Raw genomic sequence first — 20,768 nt, forward strand, 5'->3', positions numbered from 1 at the left:
AATAACGTTTTCAAGAACCTGTGCAAAACTGTCAATAATTTCCTAAAGCACAATTGATCAGAAAAATCCATGATTGTTCAGCCTTCACACCCTTCTTCATGTAAGAACACCCTTCTGTACACCTGGAAGAAAAAGACAAGAGATCTGGTATTCCATAGAGCTATGGAACCTCTTGTTTTAAAGCCATGTACTTGAACAAGGCCATGCCCATCACCGGGGGTGCGAGGAAGTGGAGGAATGGGGAGGGCAGTGCACTTAGACCAGTACATGCAAATTCTGCAACTCAGGGTCACTCTCTATGTCTCAACTTTGTCTTTCAAATCCAGGACCTGCGAAATAGTTTCTCTTCTAAGGGAATCCAAGCCAAATAATTCACATGGGTATCTAGAAATTAATAGTGACTTTATGAAGATCGGGTAATCTACTTTCATCGAGATACCACCTCAGAAACCCAAGGAGGGGTCACTATGAGTTGAATTGAATCAATGGCAGTGGGTTTTTTTTGGTTTTATAAAAACAATATGTACTGTCATTAGGGCAATCCAGAAACTGAGGTATTCTAAGCCCCACAGCTATTTTACTGCACAGGAAAGTAAAAAGTTTTGAGAGTTTAGCTAGGAACATGATCTCTCAATCTAAGGGTATTGACATTAATCAAAACATATAATCAAGATATTGGTAATCTTGTAATGCTGACTAGATTAAACAACACCTTATGTGATATTTCTTTCAGTTTGTGAGTATTAAAGCAATATAATGTAGAATACATGTCTTGTCTTATAGAATAATTTTGGTAGCTGGTGTTCTCTGATGTATTCCAGATTTTTTTGGGAAGAGGGTAAATATACATTTGACTTTAATATTGTTGTTATGTGCCGTCGAGTCAGCCCTGACTCATAGCGACCCCTTCTTGCGTTTCCAAGGCAGTATCACTACGGAAGTAGGATTGCCCAACCTTCCTTCCGAGGAGTGGTGACTTTAATATAAGGTCATGATTAAAGCAGCAGATTAAACCAATTTATGTAAGAAATTTGAGTTACTATATAGGTATCATTTCTAGGGACGAATCCTAGAACTCCCCATAGTTACAGAGACCTTTCCCACATACCTCACAGTTACTTATTGGGTTGAAAGGTATATGGAGAATGGTCATTAGACGTCTCTACAGCCACCTGCTGCTGACCACCTGCCTCCTACAACAAAGCAGGAGATGAGACATGTTAGCAGTAATACCCAAACTCTGCTCCCCAGGCCTAACTGAGCCTACCAGCACACACACTTTAAAAACAAGTACTCTTTAAAGTGAATTACTTAATGTCAGGTAGAGCTTAAGGTTAATCATTTTCCTAAGTAGCTGAAATGCCTGACAGACCCAAAGAACCTCCCATGCCAACTTTTATGACTTAGCCTATTTGTATTAACCTGAATTACCAAACAAATTTTTTCATCCTAAGCCCTTGGGGTCAGACATAATTTGCAATTCACTACCTTTACCTTTTAGAATCTGAAACACGATGTGTACATGCTGCGTATCATAGAATCCCCACCAATCAGGGTCTGGGGCAGTACCTCACAATCATATGCATCAACAGGTCTACACTAAAAGCATGAACAGTCACAGAAAGTGAGAAAAAGATCTTGTCTTGCATCACTTCAGGTTGGGTTTTGCCACAGGTCGGGTTTTTAGCTAATGGAGTTAACAAGGAGTATTTTTAGTGCAGGTTTTCAGGACTGTAGATAAGAAATTTTGGACTTGGGTACCTGTGGTCATTGATAATTGCACACATTTAAATCAATCAAAAGCAAAAGATAAATTAACAAGCCACAGAACTATGGCCCTTCCTGGTCCAGGAATCTCTGAGGTCTGCCTAGTGGTTGGGATCATTTGAGTTGATACATTTCCTTAGAATTTGTTGGATACATTGCAAGAAAAATTCTATGCTGTCTGATCATAATTCAACATATCAGACTCATCCTCCACAACAAGAGCCAAGAATTACTTAGCTAAACTTAGCCCCTCTCTAAAAGCAAGTATGATTTGTTCTTTATCTCTGTTATGGTTCTGAAACATTGGCTGCTCCCACCCCCTGCCCCATTAAGTATAATAATTAAACTGATTTTATTTGATTATTACTGATACAACCTTTAGCACCAGGATTGCAAACTCTAGATTTATCATAGTTTGCCTATAGAATCATTTGGCAGAAGACAAGATAGAGCCTTAAAGAGGAATTAAATGTGCTACAAGTTTCCTTAGAGAATATTTCCGGGTGTGTGGCATAAATGTTGCTACCCTATAGATGCAGAGAATTAAATTTTATAGTTAAAAATAACTAGGATATCCCTCTGAAGTCAACTTTTTATGCAAATATTTAACTTCTGATACATTTTTCTTTGAGTTCAATCTACCCATTTTAAAATCTACTCGTTGCTAGAATGGCTATGAGATGGTGTATACCCACCTCAACAGGAACAGCCGTTGTCTGCATGTGTGCATACTGTGGCAAGTAGGCTCCTTGCATAGCTGATGTTGCAGGCATGTACTGAAAAGAAGAATGAGGTCATGATGGGTAAAGACAAGCCTTGCAAAACTCTGAGTCCTCTGAGAATTTTGAGATGCAGTATGAATATTTGGAAGTCTCAAAGAAGAAATTTAAACAGGTTGCCTCGAAGCTTAACTAGTAAACACAAATGTCATAGGGAAGGCAAAGTGCATCTTTCTACTTTTTGAATTCATCACACTACAAATCCCACCTTTCCTTGCATTTCCTAACAAAGAAGCACATGGGCGAAGATCATTTAAGTTTCTCATCCTCAATAAGTCAGTATCACTAATGTGTTATTTTAGAAGATCTTTCCTCAAAGGACTTCCTTATTTTCCAGCAGTCCCCTGAACCAGCAGCCAGCTACAGTATTGCTTCTATACACAGAGACTCAAGGGATTAGGTCTTTAATAGATCGCTACAGAACAGGAAATGGAACCTTGCTTTCCTGATACTGACTGCAATCCTTTCCTAAAGTCAATCCTTTCTAGTCACTCTCAATAGACGTGTGTGGACCTGTCCTAGCCTTCAAAAGAAGCTGCTGCTGGTTTTGAGTGTAAGAAGAGAAAACCTACTGCCCTTTTCTTTATAGCCACCATAGATATGGGCTGAATTAAAAGTCTTTGGTGATCTTGGCATCTAAACACTAAAAGCATATCAACCCTGGAAGACAGTGTGGTAGTAGCTCAACTTCAATACTCAACTAAGTCCACTGGACTTTGGGAAAATGAGTCAATACTAAGAGTGTGATTCAGCATTCCCAAACGAAGAAACAAGCACATGAGAAAAATGTGTCTGTCTCTGCCACCATGTGTCACCTTAATCTTTGGTTGGTGAGACCAGATCTGCCACAGTGTCACGAATGACACTGGTTATAAGGGTTAAATGTGGTCACCTGTGAGTGCTATACTTTGGTAAATGATAGACAACCAGAGGACAATCAGACTTTAAGTTCATCAACTGATCAAGAAAAATACCTGAGCATTTACTATGTAGAAGGCAATGTGGGAGTGAGAGAGGGGATCAGACATAACCTTTGTCACCACAGAGCCTGTAATCTGATAGACAAGATACAGGCTGCATTAATTTACTCGACTGTTTGCCAAGACACATGATATTAATTTGCCACCTACTGTTCCAGTGCTGCCTAGTGACAGATGACTCATCTGCTGGGCCAGAGGGCTGATCACAGATGCAGGCTGTAGTGACATGGTGTGCTCCATTGAGGGAGTTAACACGGCACTCTGGAGGAGTCAGAAAGAAGAGCAGTAAGACAAAGTGAGGGAGAGAGTTAAGATTCTGTAATAACCTTTTACAAAGGAAATGCCTTAGTTTCTCGAGGAATGTGAAACAAAAATAACCACCCTCTGGTGGCATGGTGCCTAAGGCATTTTGACTGCTAACCAGAAGGCTGGAGGTTCAAACTCACCAGCCACTCCTTGGAAGGAAGGTTGGGCAATCTACTTCCGTAGTGACACTACCTTGAAAACCCAAGGAGGGGTCGCTATGAGTCGGATCTGACTCCACGGCAGTGAGTTTGGTTTTTTGGTTTACTCTCAAGTAGAATCAAACGATTTCCTAAGAATCCTTCTGTAGATTGCTTTTCCCAAGACTTTTTTAAGTGCACGAGAGGAAAGTGTATCTTGGCACTCATTTCACAGAAATCCCTGCATTAAACATCTCTCCCTACACCTTTACGTAAGTTACTTAACTATGGAAGCTAGGCCAGCAGGAGGAGCTATAATCAGAAATTCAACTATAATATTTCTGACTAACTAGTATTATTGGCCAACCCAAATAGATGTATTTTGGTACATGGGTTATAAAATGCTTTTTCAAAGAAACTTAAAAAAAAAAAAAATGACAGAAGATGTTTAATGTAGTCACAAAACAATATACTACATTTAATATTATAAACATTGTATTTTGTTTAAAAATGTTCTACATAGATAAGTCATGTGATTCCAGATTAGGCTGCTGGGCTCAATCAAGAGCACGTTCTCCATGACTCCCTGTTTCTCAGAACTTTAAGCTGCATCGTGGTACTGGATGGGAAATTGGATCCAGATACAATTAATAATTCAATTTCAGATTCTTTTATTTCATTTGAAAAAAAAACTTGGGTAAGTAAAACTCAAATGAAATGTATTTAAGAAAACATATATTTAAGAGGAGGGGGAGAAATCACCCATCTCTGGGCCTCTCTAATATATGACCACCACTAGCAATGTCACGACCCTATTGCTTGGATTTACCCTCTGCATATGTTTCCAACGTAGCTGGCAATCAGAGTATATAAACAGTTCTCAACTTAACATTCTATTATAAACATCTACCTGCCTTACATCATAGCTTCCTAATTATCTTTTGGAATGGTTATACAATGGCACATAGACTATATAAATCAAAATTTTATTAACTCTTTCTCTATTTCTGGACTTTTGAATTGTCTCTAATTTTCCTACATATTATTCTTAGAGATTTTGCCTACTACTCTTACTTTTGCAATCATCTAATCACCTGAGAATGATCCTGACACAATCTATAAATACTAATATTTTTTTTTTTTTGGTATTACTGTACCAGATCTTTAGGAGCTCTGGTGGTATAATGGGTAAGGCATTTTATTGCTAACCAGAAGGTTGGTGGTTCAAACTCACAAGTCGCTCCATGGGAGGAAGATGAGGCTATCTACTTCTGAAGATTTACAGCCTTGGAAACCCAATAGTGGTTGCTATGAGTTAGAATAGACTCGATGGGAGTGGGTTTGGTTTGATTTTTTGGTACCTGACGTCACCCCTCAAATAGACTGCAATTTATTGATATTTATATACAAAGTTGAGGACAGAGGTTAAGTGTATAGGCCCTTGGTTGTAGGCAGTTTAAATATGGGTGGGGAAGGGCAATGAATCCTCAAATAGAAGCTTTCTGCACACTTGCTCAGTGGCTGCTTAAAGACGTTAAAACTTGGATATGGTCACCTTTGTCTCTAAAAGTTGCGCCGCCCGCCCCCAAAAAAAGATGTGTCAGGGACAGTGTTCATTGTTAATACATTGTATAAGAAAAACATTGTTTCTTTTTAAAACGCATGATCAAAAAGCACATGGTAACATAAAAATGACTCAGAAGCCCGGAATATGCTGAAGGTGCTTCCTACTTTTATTTTCATTACTCTGTACCAGCTGTAAGAGGACCAGAAAACTCTCAAATTAATATGGGTTATCTCCAGCATTCCAAAACAGGGTAGCACGAAGCACCAGGGACACATATATGTATGTGAGCACTGATGGCTGTATGTAATGTATAGATGGGACTGTGGTTTTAACCGTGTATATGCATGTATGTATGTATAGATTGTGTGTGTGTATGTACGTATATATACACATATACACACACAATACACACACACACAATACATACATCATCAGAGCGCTCTTCTAAACCTGTGTTATCTGCTTCTTAAAGGTCGTTCCAGTGACTTCCTGTCCAGAACTGGCTGTCCTTGGACTGCTGTTCCGTACACATGGTCTTACATCGCACAGTGTCCTCTTTACAAGGTGTCCTAAGAGAAATTCCTGTCTCAACTTAAGGCCATGAATAGTGTGCTTTTCTTAAGCAACTGATCTGTTTTTATCTTAATCCAGCTTCCCCTTTTGCTTTAGTTAGAAAGCTTAGGGCTAAATGCATGGCTATTTCATGAAAAGCAGATAGGTCACTGTGTGGGGCATTCTTAGCCTCACTGGTGACTCTGTTGCCTACTCTTATTTTTAAACTTTTAAAACATGATTTAATTAATTCAATAAACTGGATTTTATGTATGTTTGAAAAGTACATTAAATATACTATAGAACAAGATGGTGTATAATTCAATTACACAACAAAAACAATGTATTATGTACATAAGCACAGCAAATGAGCATTATGACTAAAGAAACCATAGTTTTTAGTTCCCAAAAAGAGTACTACTACTTCAGGACTTATGATTTCCACAGAGAGGCTAAGTAACACTGATGAGAATCTCCAGATTTTGAACACTTTATATTTGCATTAAACATAACATAAAAAATGAGACCTGTACCAGAGGTGGTTGGATGGGAGGGAGGCAGAAAGGAAGACACAATGCTTAGGGGACACTTAAGGCTGATGGAGTTTTGGGAACAGTTCATGGTGATGGTTGAACTGTACACTATTGAAGATTGTTAAAATGGCAAATGATGTTACCTATATATTTACCAGTGTTTCTTTGCTATTCATAAGGTTTCCCCTGGTCAATTCTTTGAGAAGTGGATGGCCTCTTCCTTCTTCCTAGTCTGTCTCAGTCTGTAAGCTGGGCTGTTACCTGTGCACCAGGTGCATCTCGCTGGGTTTTAAACACCAGAGGCTCAGCCTCAAAACTCAAGTCTACATGTCACCACAGTAGGACAAACCGACAGACAAGTTTGTCTTGCCGTTGGAGACCTCTCATATCACCCCCACCTGGGTCCCTGTGGCTGACTGTACCTCTGTCTGGCTTCCTGGCTTTTAATCCCCTTATTCCTGCTCTTCTGGCCTGCTGCTTTGGGCGTCCCTGAGTTGTCCCTGGGGCTGACTGCTCCTCTTCCCGAGTTCCTGGCTTTTATCCCCTTTCTCCTGCTCTCCGGTCTTGCTGCTTTGGGTGGGCCTGAGTTTCCTCTCCTCACCTAATCCCTTTGGCTGATTGTCTCTTCTCTCTGGCTTCCTGGCTTTTAATCCCCTTTCTCCTGCTCTTCTGGCCTGCTGCTTTGGGCGTCCCTGAGTTGTCTCTCCTCACCTGTATCCCTGGGGCTGACTGCACTTAACAACAAACAACAACATATATTTACCACTATTTAAAAAAAAAAAAAAAAACTGGAAAAAAAATCTGAGACCTGTTTTATCACTGTTAAATATTTAGCCAACCAACTGAATGATCTCCTATAGAACTGATAAGGGTGAGAAAATGGTGCCTCGCCTCCAATATGATGGTGTAGACGCTTTCAGTGAACCTGTACAGTCTCATATTACATACTTAATCTTCCAAACCCTACAGTATCTTTGGCAAATGGTTTTAACCCAAAGAATATACGTATGTATGTATATCTATCTATCTATATCTATATCTATATCTATATAACTTTTTTGCAAACCACAAAGTCATTAAGGTGAGAAACTTACGGGGTGCTGTAGAATATACGGTTGAGGTTGCATCCAAGAAGGACTTTGCACCTGGAAAAGGATTTTGAAATAAACATTGATTTCTGTTGGAATGCTTACCTAATTTCTCTAAAACTCTTTTTAATCACGTTAAAAATCTACAGAAGGAAATAAGGAAACAACACTATCAATGATTAAAAAGATTAAGGCAGTTAGAGTTCTTGGCGAACTGGTCACTCTGAATGGGATGAAATGATTATTTAGAACCAATTTCCATTTGCCCACTCAAGAAATATTTACTGAGTATCAGGCACCAAGGTGAAAAATGTGAGTAAGATATGGGTCCCACTCTCAAGAAATTTATAGTTTAAGCAAGGGAATTAAACATACAAACTGCTCAAATAAATAGTGGAAAGTGTTATAATCAAGGCATGAACTAGGTGCTTATTTAGGAATACAGATGAATGAGGATTCCAGCACATCTTATTAGAAACTAACCCTTAAAGTATGTGCTTATTTAATAAGAATAACCAAATTAAATCGCTCTTTGATACCTAGGACGTTTAGGTTTCAGGAATCTTGTCTGATGGTCAGCAATTACTAGTTACTGTGGAAAATAAAAATCTGCATTCAAACGTAGGAAATTAAGCTTTAGTAACTAGATCGTGACATCTAGTCAGAGGATCCACACAATAGACCCTCTGGATTGAGAAATAAGACATGAGAATCAGGTTCTGTGGCAGAAAAGAAAGCATACTAGTCTGCCACCCAAGAAAAAAAAAAAACACACAAAAAAAACAACAAACTAGTCCATTTCTCGATGCCCAGAGCTTTTCAGAGTCTACGTAATTTTAAAATGCTTCTGTTTCTAATTCTTAACAACAGAACCCTCCTGTATCTTATCCCTTGTTGCTAAATTCAGAGGTTCTATAGAGAGGATATGGGGAAGAGTCATGGGGGAAGAATGTATTGTGATTTACCTTGATAGCAGAGCCCCGATACTTGCTTTCTCTGGTTTCCTTTGCCACCTAAGGCAGACCAAAGTTAAGTGCTTCTGCCTTGTTAACATTTCAGTTATCTGGACTGCAGCCTTTCCCCATTGGAATATTGGTGGTTTCTTGCAGATGCCAATTTCTCAAATCCAATTATATAAGCATGTGGTGGTTTGGTGGAGAGAGGCCCACTCTAACATGAGTTCAGGGCCTTCACTGGATAAAATCAGGGGGAGGTGAGCAGCTGCCTACAGAACCCAACTTGGGCCAAATAACTCCATTTTCTATATGCTTCAGTAGTTTTAAAACTCTAATACCTTGCAGCATTATAGGGTTAGGGAGCTATGACATCTAATCCAATTTTCTTTCTTAAGTAGCAAATCAGATGCTATCAATTTCTATTCCTCACTTTCCCCTAAGTATAAAATGGGGATAATAATCCATGTTTTATGAATTCTTTACCATTATTACTTAACTTCTTTGGGGCCATGGATCCCTTTGAAAACCTGGTAAAAGACAGAACCTTTTATTCCCAACTAGTTGCATAAACATAAGCACCATTTTGCATACAATTTAAGGGGATTACAGACTATTTAAAGCTCATCCACGGACTCTATGGGTTCCTTGAACTTAATGGGCTAAGAATCAAAGTCTTAGAGGCTATAGCACTGTCAGGCATATCAAATGAAATTCTACATGTATCTTAGGGAAGCACAGACTGGCCAGGAGGGAAAATTACTCTATCAAGTGATATGTTGTTTCCACTTAGCCATGTCAAATCTATTACCAACAATGCTTTCCTAATTGTTTACTTTATGAAATGATTCTGTGCCCATACTGCACACTGCTTTTATAGCAGAAAAGGAAAACAAAGCAGTGGGGAGAAGCTTTAATAACATATTTATAGCAGCATAGATTCAAATTAATATGCATAATCTTTCACTTGCCTAAGAATAAGTTTACCAATCCCTAATTTTAGTAATACATACAAATGACAGAGGTTTCCAAGTTCAAATAGTTAAGAAAGAAGACTACCTTTCAATGTCAGACACAGGGAATATTTATTAGAGAAAATGCACTGAAGCAAATCTCAATGAGTCCTGTATACAGGTATGGAAAAGGTAGAAATCTTAGTGCAAAATAATGAAAGAGGCATTAAATGAGTTAATATGAGGCCAGCAGTTGAAAACATTAGCATAAGCAATATAATACAGAAAGGAAAAAGAATGAAAATGAGTGACAGCTCAGAGGAAAAAAAAGGACCTGACAGACGAGGGAGGCTGTGGATTCTACTTTGAAACTTCAATTGTAATTCTTAGATTATTCCCTGAATTCAGAGGACAGAAAACGTGTTATCTTATGATTTCATGAACCTAAATTGCTACATTTAATAATGTCTCTTTGTTATTTAATGCCACTTTTGTATTTCTAGACAGAATCAGCTATATGATGTAGTTTATGTTGACCAATCCATTACAAAAAGTATAATGAATATACTCTTATCAGCAAGCTAATCCTGAGTATTAGTGATGATAATATCCATAGCTAGCATTTATAGAGTGCCAACATGCAGGTGTTATGCTGTACTCTTTACATAAATTATCACATTTAATTTTTGCAACGTCTATGATATAGAAACTATTATTATCCCCATTTTACAGATGAGGAAATAGAGACTGACTGTGTCAAACACAACTATCAGATTAGATATGGTAAGTCCCCTAACCTCAGAAATCAGGGCTACAACATCTAATTCCATTGTTTTAAAAACAAGAATCCATAAAAATTTAGTTTAGCCACACAGGATCTCAACAGTCAACAAAAAGATAATTATACTTCCAAGTGTCTGTAATTGAACTCCATTATAATGTTCATGGCTGATCTAAGGCAATAACCCCATTAGAGACCTGTGATACAGAGGAGAAATGCATGCATACCCTGGGTTCACCAGAAGAAGAGCTAAGCCTGCAATAAAACCAAATCACAGCATTATAACAAGGGTGCTTAATGAGATTTTGTTGCCAAGTTGGAAATATACCTTACGATAAGCCTCCTTACAAAATAAAGAGGGAGCCATCTTTTTTTTTTTTTTGGGGGGGGGCCTTCAAATTTCACTGCATTGCTCATATAGCATTACCAAATGGAGACACATCTTCATTTATTGGAATGTTTGCTTGCTGTTTTGTCAGTTTCTGCCGACAAATAAACAAAGGCAAGAGTGAACACCTACTTACTACTTACTTTACCTAATGGCAATTCTCATTAAGTTTCAGTTTCTGGGTCACATGGTATGCAAAAGCAGGGCCTACTGTAGAGGAAGTATTTGGGTTCTTCCTAATTTTATAATGTTATGATTCCAAGGACTGGCAACTGACAACCATTTTCCTTGACTTACATGCCCCTATACACAGAAGTCAATCATGCTGTCAAATAAAGCAGCAGGTTATTCTGAATTGGAAATCTAAGCTATGTGACATTTGACTTACATTTCATTATAAATGTACAACATTTTAAGACACAAAAATGTTGCAAGGATTCACGGCCAGCAAGTTGTCATATTGTTGATGAATCCTAAAGGTACAAACCTGGTAAGCAGACACAGGAGATGCAATATAGGGTGTAATAGAAGTTTGAGTGATCATTCGGTTTGTAGCAATACTGTATGGTGAAGGATAAAATCTAGAATAAACACAAAAGTCTTTATTAAGTAATCCTTTAAATAGAATAATCCATGGAACAAATGTTTGATATTTTCCACCTTCAGAGTTTCCCTCAAGCCATTATGTATTTATCTTAACGACATACCCGTTTTGTATAGCAGCTGTAGTTGGGTCATAAGTAAGTGTCATTCCAGCCTATAGGGAAGGGAAAGAAATATAAACACCCATTTAGAAAGGCACAATTTAAAAATCCCATTTTTTAGAGTCATGGCAACATAGAACAGAGATAGCGTAGTAGCATTTTTTAAAACTGGGAGTTTCTGTTAGCCAAATTTAAACTCAGAATTAAGCTCCAGATCTGCGCTACCCCTTTGTTAGCCAACAGTCACATGTAGCTATAAAATTTAAATTAAAGAATCCAATCCTTCTAGCACACTATTTATATCTGAAGTGCTCAAATAGCCACATGTGGCTCTCACTGGATAATGTACATAATAGAAGATTTTTCTGGACCGTGCACCCCACAAATTCTTCAAACCAGCATGCAACTCTTTTTTTTTGTTTTTAAATAACAATTCATCAACAGCAATATTGGGATTTGGAGATCAATTTTTACTGCGGAACTGAAATTTTTTTTCTATTCAATTATTCAAAAGACTTATAGAAAATACTCAATGACAAATGAACTATTTATTTTACATTCTTTTAATAATTTTATTTAGGATAATTTCTGAATAACTACAAAATTGAAGACCTCTCAGAGACCATGACTTGACTGTAAAAACTGCTCTGCTCTTCCACATTTCTTGTAGCTACTTAAAATGTTTTTACTTTATATGTGTTTAACTAGTCAACATAGCTATTTCCACCATCTGTTTGTTAAGCTAAGATACTTTGATGGCACAGTGCCTAAAGCATTCAGCGGCTAACCAAAAGGTTGGCAGTTCAAAACCAACCAATCGCTCGATGGGAGAACGATGTGGCAGTCTGCTCCAAACCTTGGAAACCGTATGAGGAAGTTCTATCCTGTTCTATAGGGTCATTATAAGCAGGAATTAACTCGACAGCAGTGGGTTTCATTTTTTTTTTTTTTTTTGGTCCATCTTTTAGCAACATATATACTGGGAAGAGTTTTAACCTGATACCATTTGGCTTATAAAGTACCATCAAGAAAGTTTAACCTTGGCACCTATTCTAGAATTGAGGTGGCCAAGTCAAGATGCCTTTTATATAAGCTTTCATGACTATATATGCACACTAAAGTTTTAAGCAAGGACTTACAAGTCTCACCTCTCCTTCTCTATGCCATGGTCTTCCGTTAGGGATGTATTTGTTTGGATTCTGCCTCTTCTTCTGTCCTCCGTCTGCGAACTTACACAATAAAGGTTCTGTAGGAGCTGAGTAAACAGAGGAAAATAATACGAAATCAAAATTTTAAGTGTGTGCAGATGAGAAGATAAATGTAACTGAATTACTTTTTGAATAGGACCAGTGCTAAGCTATGAAGCAACAGATAAAGCACTTGAAGGCAAAAGTTTACTTAAACCCTTATAGAATTATCTATCCACCAGTGAAAAATACAGAGTAATATACTAACTATTATTTCCAAACCAGAGTGTAATGAAAACATTTAAAGAGCTGCTTTGAAGAGGCAAAGGAATCTTCTGATTTACTTCTACACTTCTGTAAGTACATGATTCTTCATTCTGGGCTCTCTCCAATTCCACCTCTACACAGCAGGCAAAATAATCTTCAAATATATCTAGAACTGTGCCACCTCTCTGAAACTTAAAAACATCCCCCTTATTATAATTTTTCAGGGAGTCCTTCATCCCCGCCCCCCTCCCCACCAACAGAAAACAAATTCCTTTAAGCCACTTAACACTACTTTGACTTTTAACCATAGCATTTGTAACAATTTGAATGTGGTTATTCTTTGATGTCTGTTTCCACTGCCAGAGTAACCCTACAGGGGCTGTTACAATGTTTCTTTAGTTTACCCCCCCCCCCATTGCCAGTACCTAAAGTGGTACACTATAAGCATTTATTAAGTCTTGGTTGAATCAATGAATGCAGGTCTAAATTTTTTATTTTTGGATACAGCACTGAGGACAGCTGTTGTACTCAAGCTGAAAATACCAGCACACTCTATTTAAAGATTTTTCTGAGATACAATCATTCCACTTGGTGCCGCTTTACTACGTATCTGCTCCACAAAATGGTCCAAAGAACAACCCAAGAGATTAAAATAGGAAAGCAAAAGTGTAATTTTACATTACATGATGTATTTTCATTAGCGGGGAAAAAAAGGCTGTACTCCAGACCACCCATGACTTGCTTTGCTTTGCTTTTCCATTATGGAAATAGTAGTGTATTCCTGAAAGTTGTGCATTATGCCTCTAGTTAATGTAATAAAGCCAATCACACCTTTCTGTCTGGTTCCTACATTCTGTCCTTTGTCTACCATAGAACCATGATTACTACTTTCACATTCTGTTTTAAAGTTAAATAACCACGAAGAGAAAAATATTACTTGTGGGAAATTTACTTCTTTCTCCTTTACCTCTTATTATCCTAATTCATCTCTTATTTTATATCACTATTACCCACCCACTAATGACAGGGTGGAAGCAATAGTGCCTTTCAACATTTCTCCGCCAAAAACAAAACAAAAAAGCCAATTGCAATTCCTTTTCGGTGAGCTGTCTAGGCTGTTGGTTGGCACTTCTTTCTCCTCCCTAGTGCAAACCATCCAGAGGGATGAGTGGGATTGGGATCTCATTTCTGAATGGCTACTGTACTTCAGGTATGAGGAGGTAAGAGCGAAAATGTTAGGTGTCTGGTGAGAATAACAGTGAGCCTTCTGGCCCTTGTTTACCTTCTGACTCCCACCTCCATCAGCTTTTCCTAAACAAGAAACTTCCATTTAAGGCCAACAGAATGTAAATAGATACAATGAAGCAAGAGAGATCTCTAATCACTGATGAAGCTTTTAATTTGACAACTGAGCCATTTAAAAAGCCAGTGGCCACTGACTCCATTCCGATTCCAAGTGTGTCAGGGCAGAACTCTCCACAGGGTTTTTCACTGGTTGATTTTTTGGGGAAGTTTATCACCAGGTCTTTCAAGGTGCTTCTCGTGGATGTGAAATGCCAATCTTTCAGTTAGCAGCTGAGAGTGTGAACTGTTTGTACCACCCAGGGGCTCTGGGCCATTTAAAGACATGGAAACTAGGGTGGGTCTACATTGTGTATTTCTAGAAGGGGCTATAGGGTGTCTGCCTCACCCTGTCTCACTTTGATTTCTAAGGAGAAATCAAGAATTCGGGCAAAAAAACCCTTAAGCCCTTTAAGATCTCAATCTCCAGAGATCTAGAAAGGTCTTCATAGCATCAGGTGTTTTCTCCAATAACATGAAGTTATAGGAGTTTGTTTTCACATAATCCTATAGGGCAAGAGTGAGCAATAAACTCTTAACAAGTGTTAGCACGCTGTGGGTCTTTGCTGCAAGGAGATCATTTTATCTAAAAGATTTCTTAGACCAGAATTTAACCTTTTTGAATGAGTTTATTTGGCTTAGTGAGTAATGCAAATAGACCAGTTTTTCTCCATTACCATCTTCTTTTCTAGATAAAGAAGTCACCAGTTTGTACTCATTCAGGACACTCACTACAGGCTGCCCAGGCAGACAGGTAGGAAATGAAAGCTGTGAGGTAACAAGATTCTGGCAAGCAGCAGAAGCTCACTGCTGAAAGGCCAGCCATCCCTATCTGTGGACAAGCTGCTTCCAACACACTTTCACTTATCTAGACTGCTCTGGCAAAGAAAAAGAATTCCCAAGTGACAATAAAACCTGCTAAATACATATATAATAATGAGGTAAACATCAAGTGAGTGACCATGACATGTTTGCAAAAATAACAGTTAAAAAGAAACAAATGGAACAGGATGTAATTTAATTTTCAAAACAACTAAATATCTTTACCACATGATTTTATGCTGTCACTAAGTTATTTTCCTCATTCTAAGAGCAAAAAGGAGGAGCTCTAGTGGTGCTGGGCTGTTAACCAAAAGGTCTGTGTTTCGAATCTACCAGCTGCTCTGCAGAAGGAAGATAAGGTAGTCTGCTTCTGTAAAGATTTACAGCCTAGGAAATCCTATGCAGCAGTTCTACTCTGTCCTATCGGGTCACTATGAATCAGAATCAACTCAACAGCAGTGACTTTTTTTTAAGAGCAAAAAGGTTAAGTAGTTAAAAGGGTTTGTATATGGTGAGGTATTCCACACCTTAGGGGAAGAAGTTTATTTGAAATAAGTGTAACCAGTAGAAATGATACATTGTTAAGAGATTTGAGGATTTCTTGTTCAGGGAATTAAGTTGTTATTTGCTGTTGAGTTGGTTCCCACTAATGGTGAAAGAAATGAGTGTCCCTGTATTCCATGTGAAGCAATGTGAGATTCTAACAGCTTCCTTTCCCTATTAAAATTATCTTTGGCTTATTTATCAGTCAAAAAAAGTTTGAGTGCCTACTATGTGTGAGGCCCAGTGTTAAGATGCTGGGGCTATTGTGGTGGATAAAACAGGGTTCTTGTTTTCATGAGCTTGGAGTCCAATGGGGATGAGACTCTCCAATCTTATGAAAACCCACTTAATCATTTCAGTTTTCTGTTTTAAGAGATGTTTGTTTTTAATAAAAATTCCACCCAGAAGCAAAATCCTTCTGATGCAGGAACAGCTAACGTCTTTTATAACTGCTACTCCAAGTACTTAGGTGACAGTATGAGAAACAGCTTATCCCTGTAAGTTCTTGCTACTTTATTGTCACAAGAAGATTCTACAATGTGCTTCAGGAGAGCAAAGTTCCTGAAGACTTAAGAAATTTCCAGGTATTTTAAAAGTTAAAAGGCCCTGATTTATTGTAACAAGCCACCTATGTGACCTATATACCATGATGTTTAGCAAGAGTTAAATGATTTCAGTTAAATTTTTGGTTACAAAAAGCAAACAAATCTGTGTTGTGGTTAAATAATTTTTAAGTGTGTGTGAGCTTGTTATAAAATGAGATCATCAGTTGACTGGCATGTATGTGGTGTGTACCCAACCAGGAGAGAGTCCTGAGGTCCTTTTTGGAGCTTAATACAGGGATTTCAGAGTCAACAATCAATTGGGAGACCCTATGTTATGATTTCAGTTTGTTCTACAGAATGGACCCCTGGCAGGTCACTTTCTTGGCTGTTCTTCAGAAGAGAGGTACTGAGGAGGACTGACATGCAGAGATGAAGCCTCATGAATACTAGTTACATGACTATGAGCAACAGGTAAGTTTGGGTGTATTAATTTAAAACTAATTAGTAGTCATTCATAGGGAGCTCCGGTAGCATAGTGGCTAAGGCATTTGACTGCTAACTAGAAGGCTGACAATTCAAACCCATCAGCCACTCCTCAGAAGGAAGATGGGCAATCTACTTCCATAGTGATAATGCCTTGGAAACCCAAGGAGGGGTCGCTATGAGTCGGGTCTGACTCGACAGCACACAACAACAACAGTCTATTCATATCTTGTACAAAGTCAACTTTTCTCTATTAGCAACTCTTCACCTTATAGTGCAAAAACAGTAACTGCAAAAGTGCTAACAAATAATTTGTGACTTAAGATACATTTCCTGTATTAAAGTTATATAAAACTAATGTAAAATTAACCCTAATTGATTTTTGCCAAACGTGGAGTATTCTAGGCTGAATTTCCCCTTAATCAACCATGAGCTTCTAACTCTGTAAAGGGTGCACCAGACATGTCCTATGAGATGTCTCTGGTCCAATTCTCTTCCTTATTACCTGCGACAGTTAAGCTTGTGTGTCATCAGCTCGGCTGGACCACGGTTCTAAGTAGTTCAGCCATTATGATGTAGTCATCCCCCAAGATGAAATCTGATATAATGTAATCACTTCCCTGAAGGGCATTGGCGATGGGAAATCCTCCTCATGGGTAGAACTTAGAGCAGTGCATCTGGTTGTTCCCTTTGCTTGGAAGGAGAAATGGCCAGACATATGACTGTATACTGATTCATAGGCTATGGCCAATGGTTTGGCTGGACGACCAGGACTTGGAAGGAACGTGACTGGAAAACTGGTGACAAAGAGGTATGGGTAAGAGGTATGTGTATAGACTTCTTTCAATGGGCCAAAGAAATGAAGATATTTAAATCTCATGTGAATGCTCACCAAGGGTGACCTTGGTAGAGGAGGATTTTAACAATCAAGTGGGTAGGAGGATACGTTCTATGGAAACCAGTCATCCATCTTCCCTAGGCACTCTCCTGTCATTGTCCACTGGGCTCATGAACAAAGGAGCCATGGTGGTGTGGATGGAAGTTATGTATGGCCTCAGCAATATGGACTTCCACTCATCAAGGCTGACTTGGCTACAGTCATTGCTGAGTGCCCAATCTACCAGCAGCAGAGACTGACACTGAGTCTGTAATAAGGAACCATTCCTTGGGGTGATCACCCAGCAACCTGGTGGTAGTTTGATTACACTGGACCACTTCTATCACAGAAAGGGCAGCATTTTGCTCTTACTGGAATAGGCATTTACTCTGGATATGGATTTGCCTTCCCTGCACATAGCACTTCTGCCAAAACTACCATTTGTGGACTTCTAGAATGCCTTATCTGCTGTCATGGTATCCCATACAACACTGCCTCAGATCAAGGGACTCATTTCACAGCAAATGAAATATGACAATGGGCCCATGTTCCTGGAATTCCCTGGTCTTACAATGTTCGCCATCATCCTGAAGCAGCTGGGTTGATGGAATGTTAGGACTGCTTAAAAACACAGTTATGGTGCCAGCTAGATAGCCAGACCTTGCAGGTTTGGGACAATGTTGTTGAGGAGACTGTATATGCTCTAAACCAGCACCCAATATATGGTGCTATTTCCCCAATAGCCAGGATTCACAGGCTCAGGAACCAAGGGGTCCAGGAAAAAAAAAAAAAATTTTGCTTCCTGTCCCTGCAACCCTATGCCGTGTGAGTCTGAAGGTCTTAGTCCCTAAGGGAGGAACGCTCCCATCTGGAGACAAAATACTGATTCCACTGAACTGGAAGTTAAGAATGCCACCTGACCATTTTGGGCTCCTAAGTCTCTGGAAAAACAAATGAAGAAGGGAGGTTACTATATTATCTGATGTGATTAATCCTGATTACCAAGGGGACACCAAATTGATATTACATAATGGAGGTAAAGAAGAATATGTCTGGAATACAGAAGACTCCTTAGGATATCTCTTAGTACTACCATGCCCTGTAATTAAACTCAATGGAAAACTACAGCAACCCAAATCTGATATGACTATGAATGACCCAGACCCTTTAAGAATGAGGTTTGTGTCCTCACTAACAAAGAACCATGACCATCTGAGAAGCTTGCTGTGGGTAAGGGGAACTGTATCAAGTGCTGAGGAGCAAGGATATCTCCTTGAGGACTAAAGGTACACCTGACACAAGCCATGATATTTCCAGTCGCCTCATATGCATGTGAGAGCTGGGCAATGAATATGGAAGACCGAAAAAGAGTTGATGCTTTTGAGTTGTGGTGCTGGTGAAGAATGCTGGAAGTACCATGGATTGCTAAAAGAACTAACAGATCTGTCCTGGAGGAAGTGCAGCCAGAATGCTCCTTGTAAGCAAGAATGGCCAGACTTCGTCTCACCTATTTTGGTCATGTTGTAAGAAGGGACCATTCCCTGGAGAAGGATGTCATGCTTGCTAGGGTGCAGGGTCAACGAAAGAGGGGGAGGCCTTCAACGAGATGGATTGATACGGTGGCTGCAATGATGGGCTCAAGTATAGCAGGGATTGTGGGGTTGGCGCGGGATCGGGCAGTGTTTCGTTCTGCTGTGCATGGGGTCGCTATGAGTCGGAAACGACTCGACGGAGCTTAACAACAACAAGGGGAATACAGAATGGGTGGTGGAAGAAGGAAGGTCCAAATACCAGCTATGGGCATGTGACCAGTTACAGAAAGGAAGATGTGACTGTTACAAGTATTTCTTCCTTGCATATGTGCATCCAGTATTTTTATTTTCTTCAGTTATAAAATACAAGATGTAAGCAAGGCTAACGCATTTTTGGTTGTATGCATGTTATTTTTATCATGTTAGATGCAAGTATGATTTTATGATTGTCTTTATTTAGATATTATATGTGGTTTAAGATGTGTACAAGTGCTAAACTGACAAGGGGTGGATTGTGATAGTTAATGTTGTGTGTCTGTCAACTTGGCTGGACTATAATTCTAAGTGGTTTAGCAGTTATATAATGCAGTCATTCCTCATGATGAGATCTGGTATAATGTAATCACCTCCATGAGACATGCTATGAGCAGCCAATCAGCTGAAAGGGAGTTTCTTTAGGGGTGGCCTGCTTTAAACACAATATGAATGTCCTGGGAAAATTCTCTGGCTTTCTGCTGGATTTCAGTCCTGCATCTTGCTCATTACTATTTCTGGTTTCTGGATTTGAACTAGTGGCCTCCTGTATTACTGGCTGATCTTAGGATTTTTGCCTTCAAAACTTGCAGGCAAACAATCTAAGATTTTACCTGTCAATCTTGGATTCATCATCTTTTGAAGCCAGCAGCCTGCTATACTGCCTGACAATCTTGGGTTCATCAGCCCCTGTGTGAGCCAGGAGAAGCCTCTAGCTTGACGTTTGACCCACGTACTTACATTTGTCAGTCTTTATATCTGTATGAGCCATCTCCTTGAGATAAATTTCTCTCTCTCTCTCTCTCTCTATGTAACCTCCACTGGCTTTGTTCTTCTAGAGAACCCAACCTAAGGCATGACCCAACGCAGAAAAGTTATTTTCTTGTTAATCAGAACCAATAAACAACTGTGCCTCCAAATATCTGACAACTGTAGTGTAACCTAGAACATGTATTCAGAGCCCTAGACAACACCACAAATGCAAATGTTGATCTAATATTTTTTGGAACCTCCTAACAGCCATCTCAGGAGACCCTTGGTGGTGTAAACGCTTAAGCATGTTACCAAGTTGAAAGGCTGGTGGTTCAAACCCACTCAGGCAGGCCTAATGATCTGCTTCTGAAAGGTCACAGATGTGAAAAGCCTATGGAGCACTCTGCCTGTGCATATACACGGAGCCACTGTGAGTCAGAATTGACTTGACGACAACTAACAGTAAGAGCCACCTCAGGTAAATGCATTACTGGATTCTCTAATTTGTCCTCAGTGGGGCTTTAAGAGCGGGGTGATTTTTTTTACAAATGCCTGATTTTCTGGCATTAACAATCCCTCTTAAAAGACTATCAGGAAGTGTGGAGAGGCGGGGCAAGATGGCGGACTAGGCAGAAGGATTGCACAGACCCTCTTCAACAAAGAAAAGGGAAACCAATT

At 39.1% G+C, this 20,768-nt stretch overlaps 1 protein-coding gene across 1 annotated transcript in view; it reads right to left on the bottom strand.

Annotated features, from left to right (window-relative positions):
• Positions 1–1,115: 1,115 nt before the first annotated feature.
• RBMS1 (RNA binding motif single stranded interacting protein 1) overlaps positions 1,116–20,768 on the bottom strand; it is a 151,888-nt gene continuing 132,235 nt past the window's right edge. The window contains exons 6-13 of the mRNA XM_007941834.2: positions 12,637–12,743; positions 11,492–11,541; positions 11,272–11,365; positions 8,675–8,722; positions 7,716–7,766; positions 3,677–3,787; positions 2,463–2,543; positions 1,116–1,193 (exon numbers count right to left, since the gene is read on the bottom strand). Of these exons, the coding sequence (XP_007940025.2) occupies positions 1,116–1,193; positions 2,463–2,543; positions 3,677–3,787; positions 7,716–7,766; positions 8,675–8,722; positions 11,272–11,365; positions 11,492–11,541; positions 12,637–12,743 (620 nt within the window). The remainder of the gene's footprint in view (positions 1,194–2,462; positions 2,544–3,676; positions 3,788–7,715; positions 7,767–8,674; positions 8,723–11,271; positions 11,366–11,491; positions 11,542–12,636; positions 12,744–20,768) is intronic.

This window comes from Orycteropus afer, unplaced genomic scaffold (assembly GCF_000298275.1).
Source record: "Orycteropus afer afer isolate SDZICR_OR568_19922 unplaced genomic scaffold, OryAfe1.0 scaffold00084, whole genome shotgun sequence".
In the NCBI taxonomy this organism is placed as follows: domain Eukaryota; kingdom Metazoa; phylum Chordata; class Mammalia; order Tubulidentata; family Orycteropodidae; genus Orycteropus; species Orycteropus afer.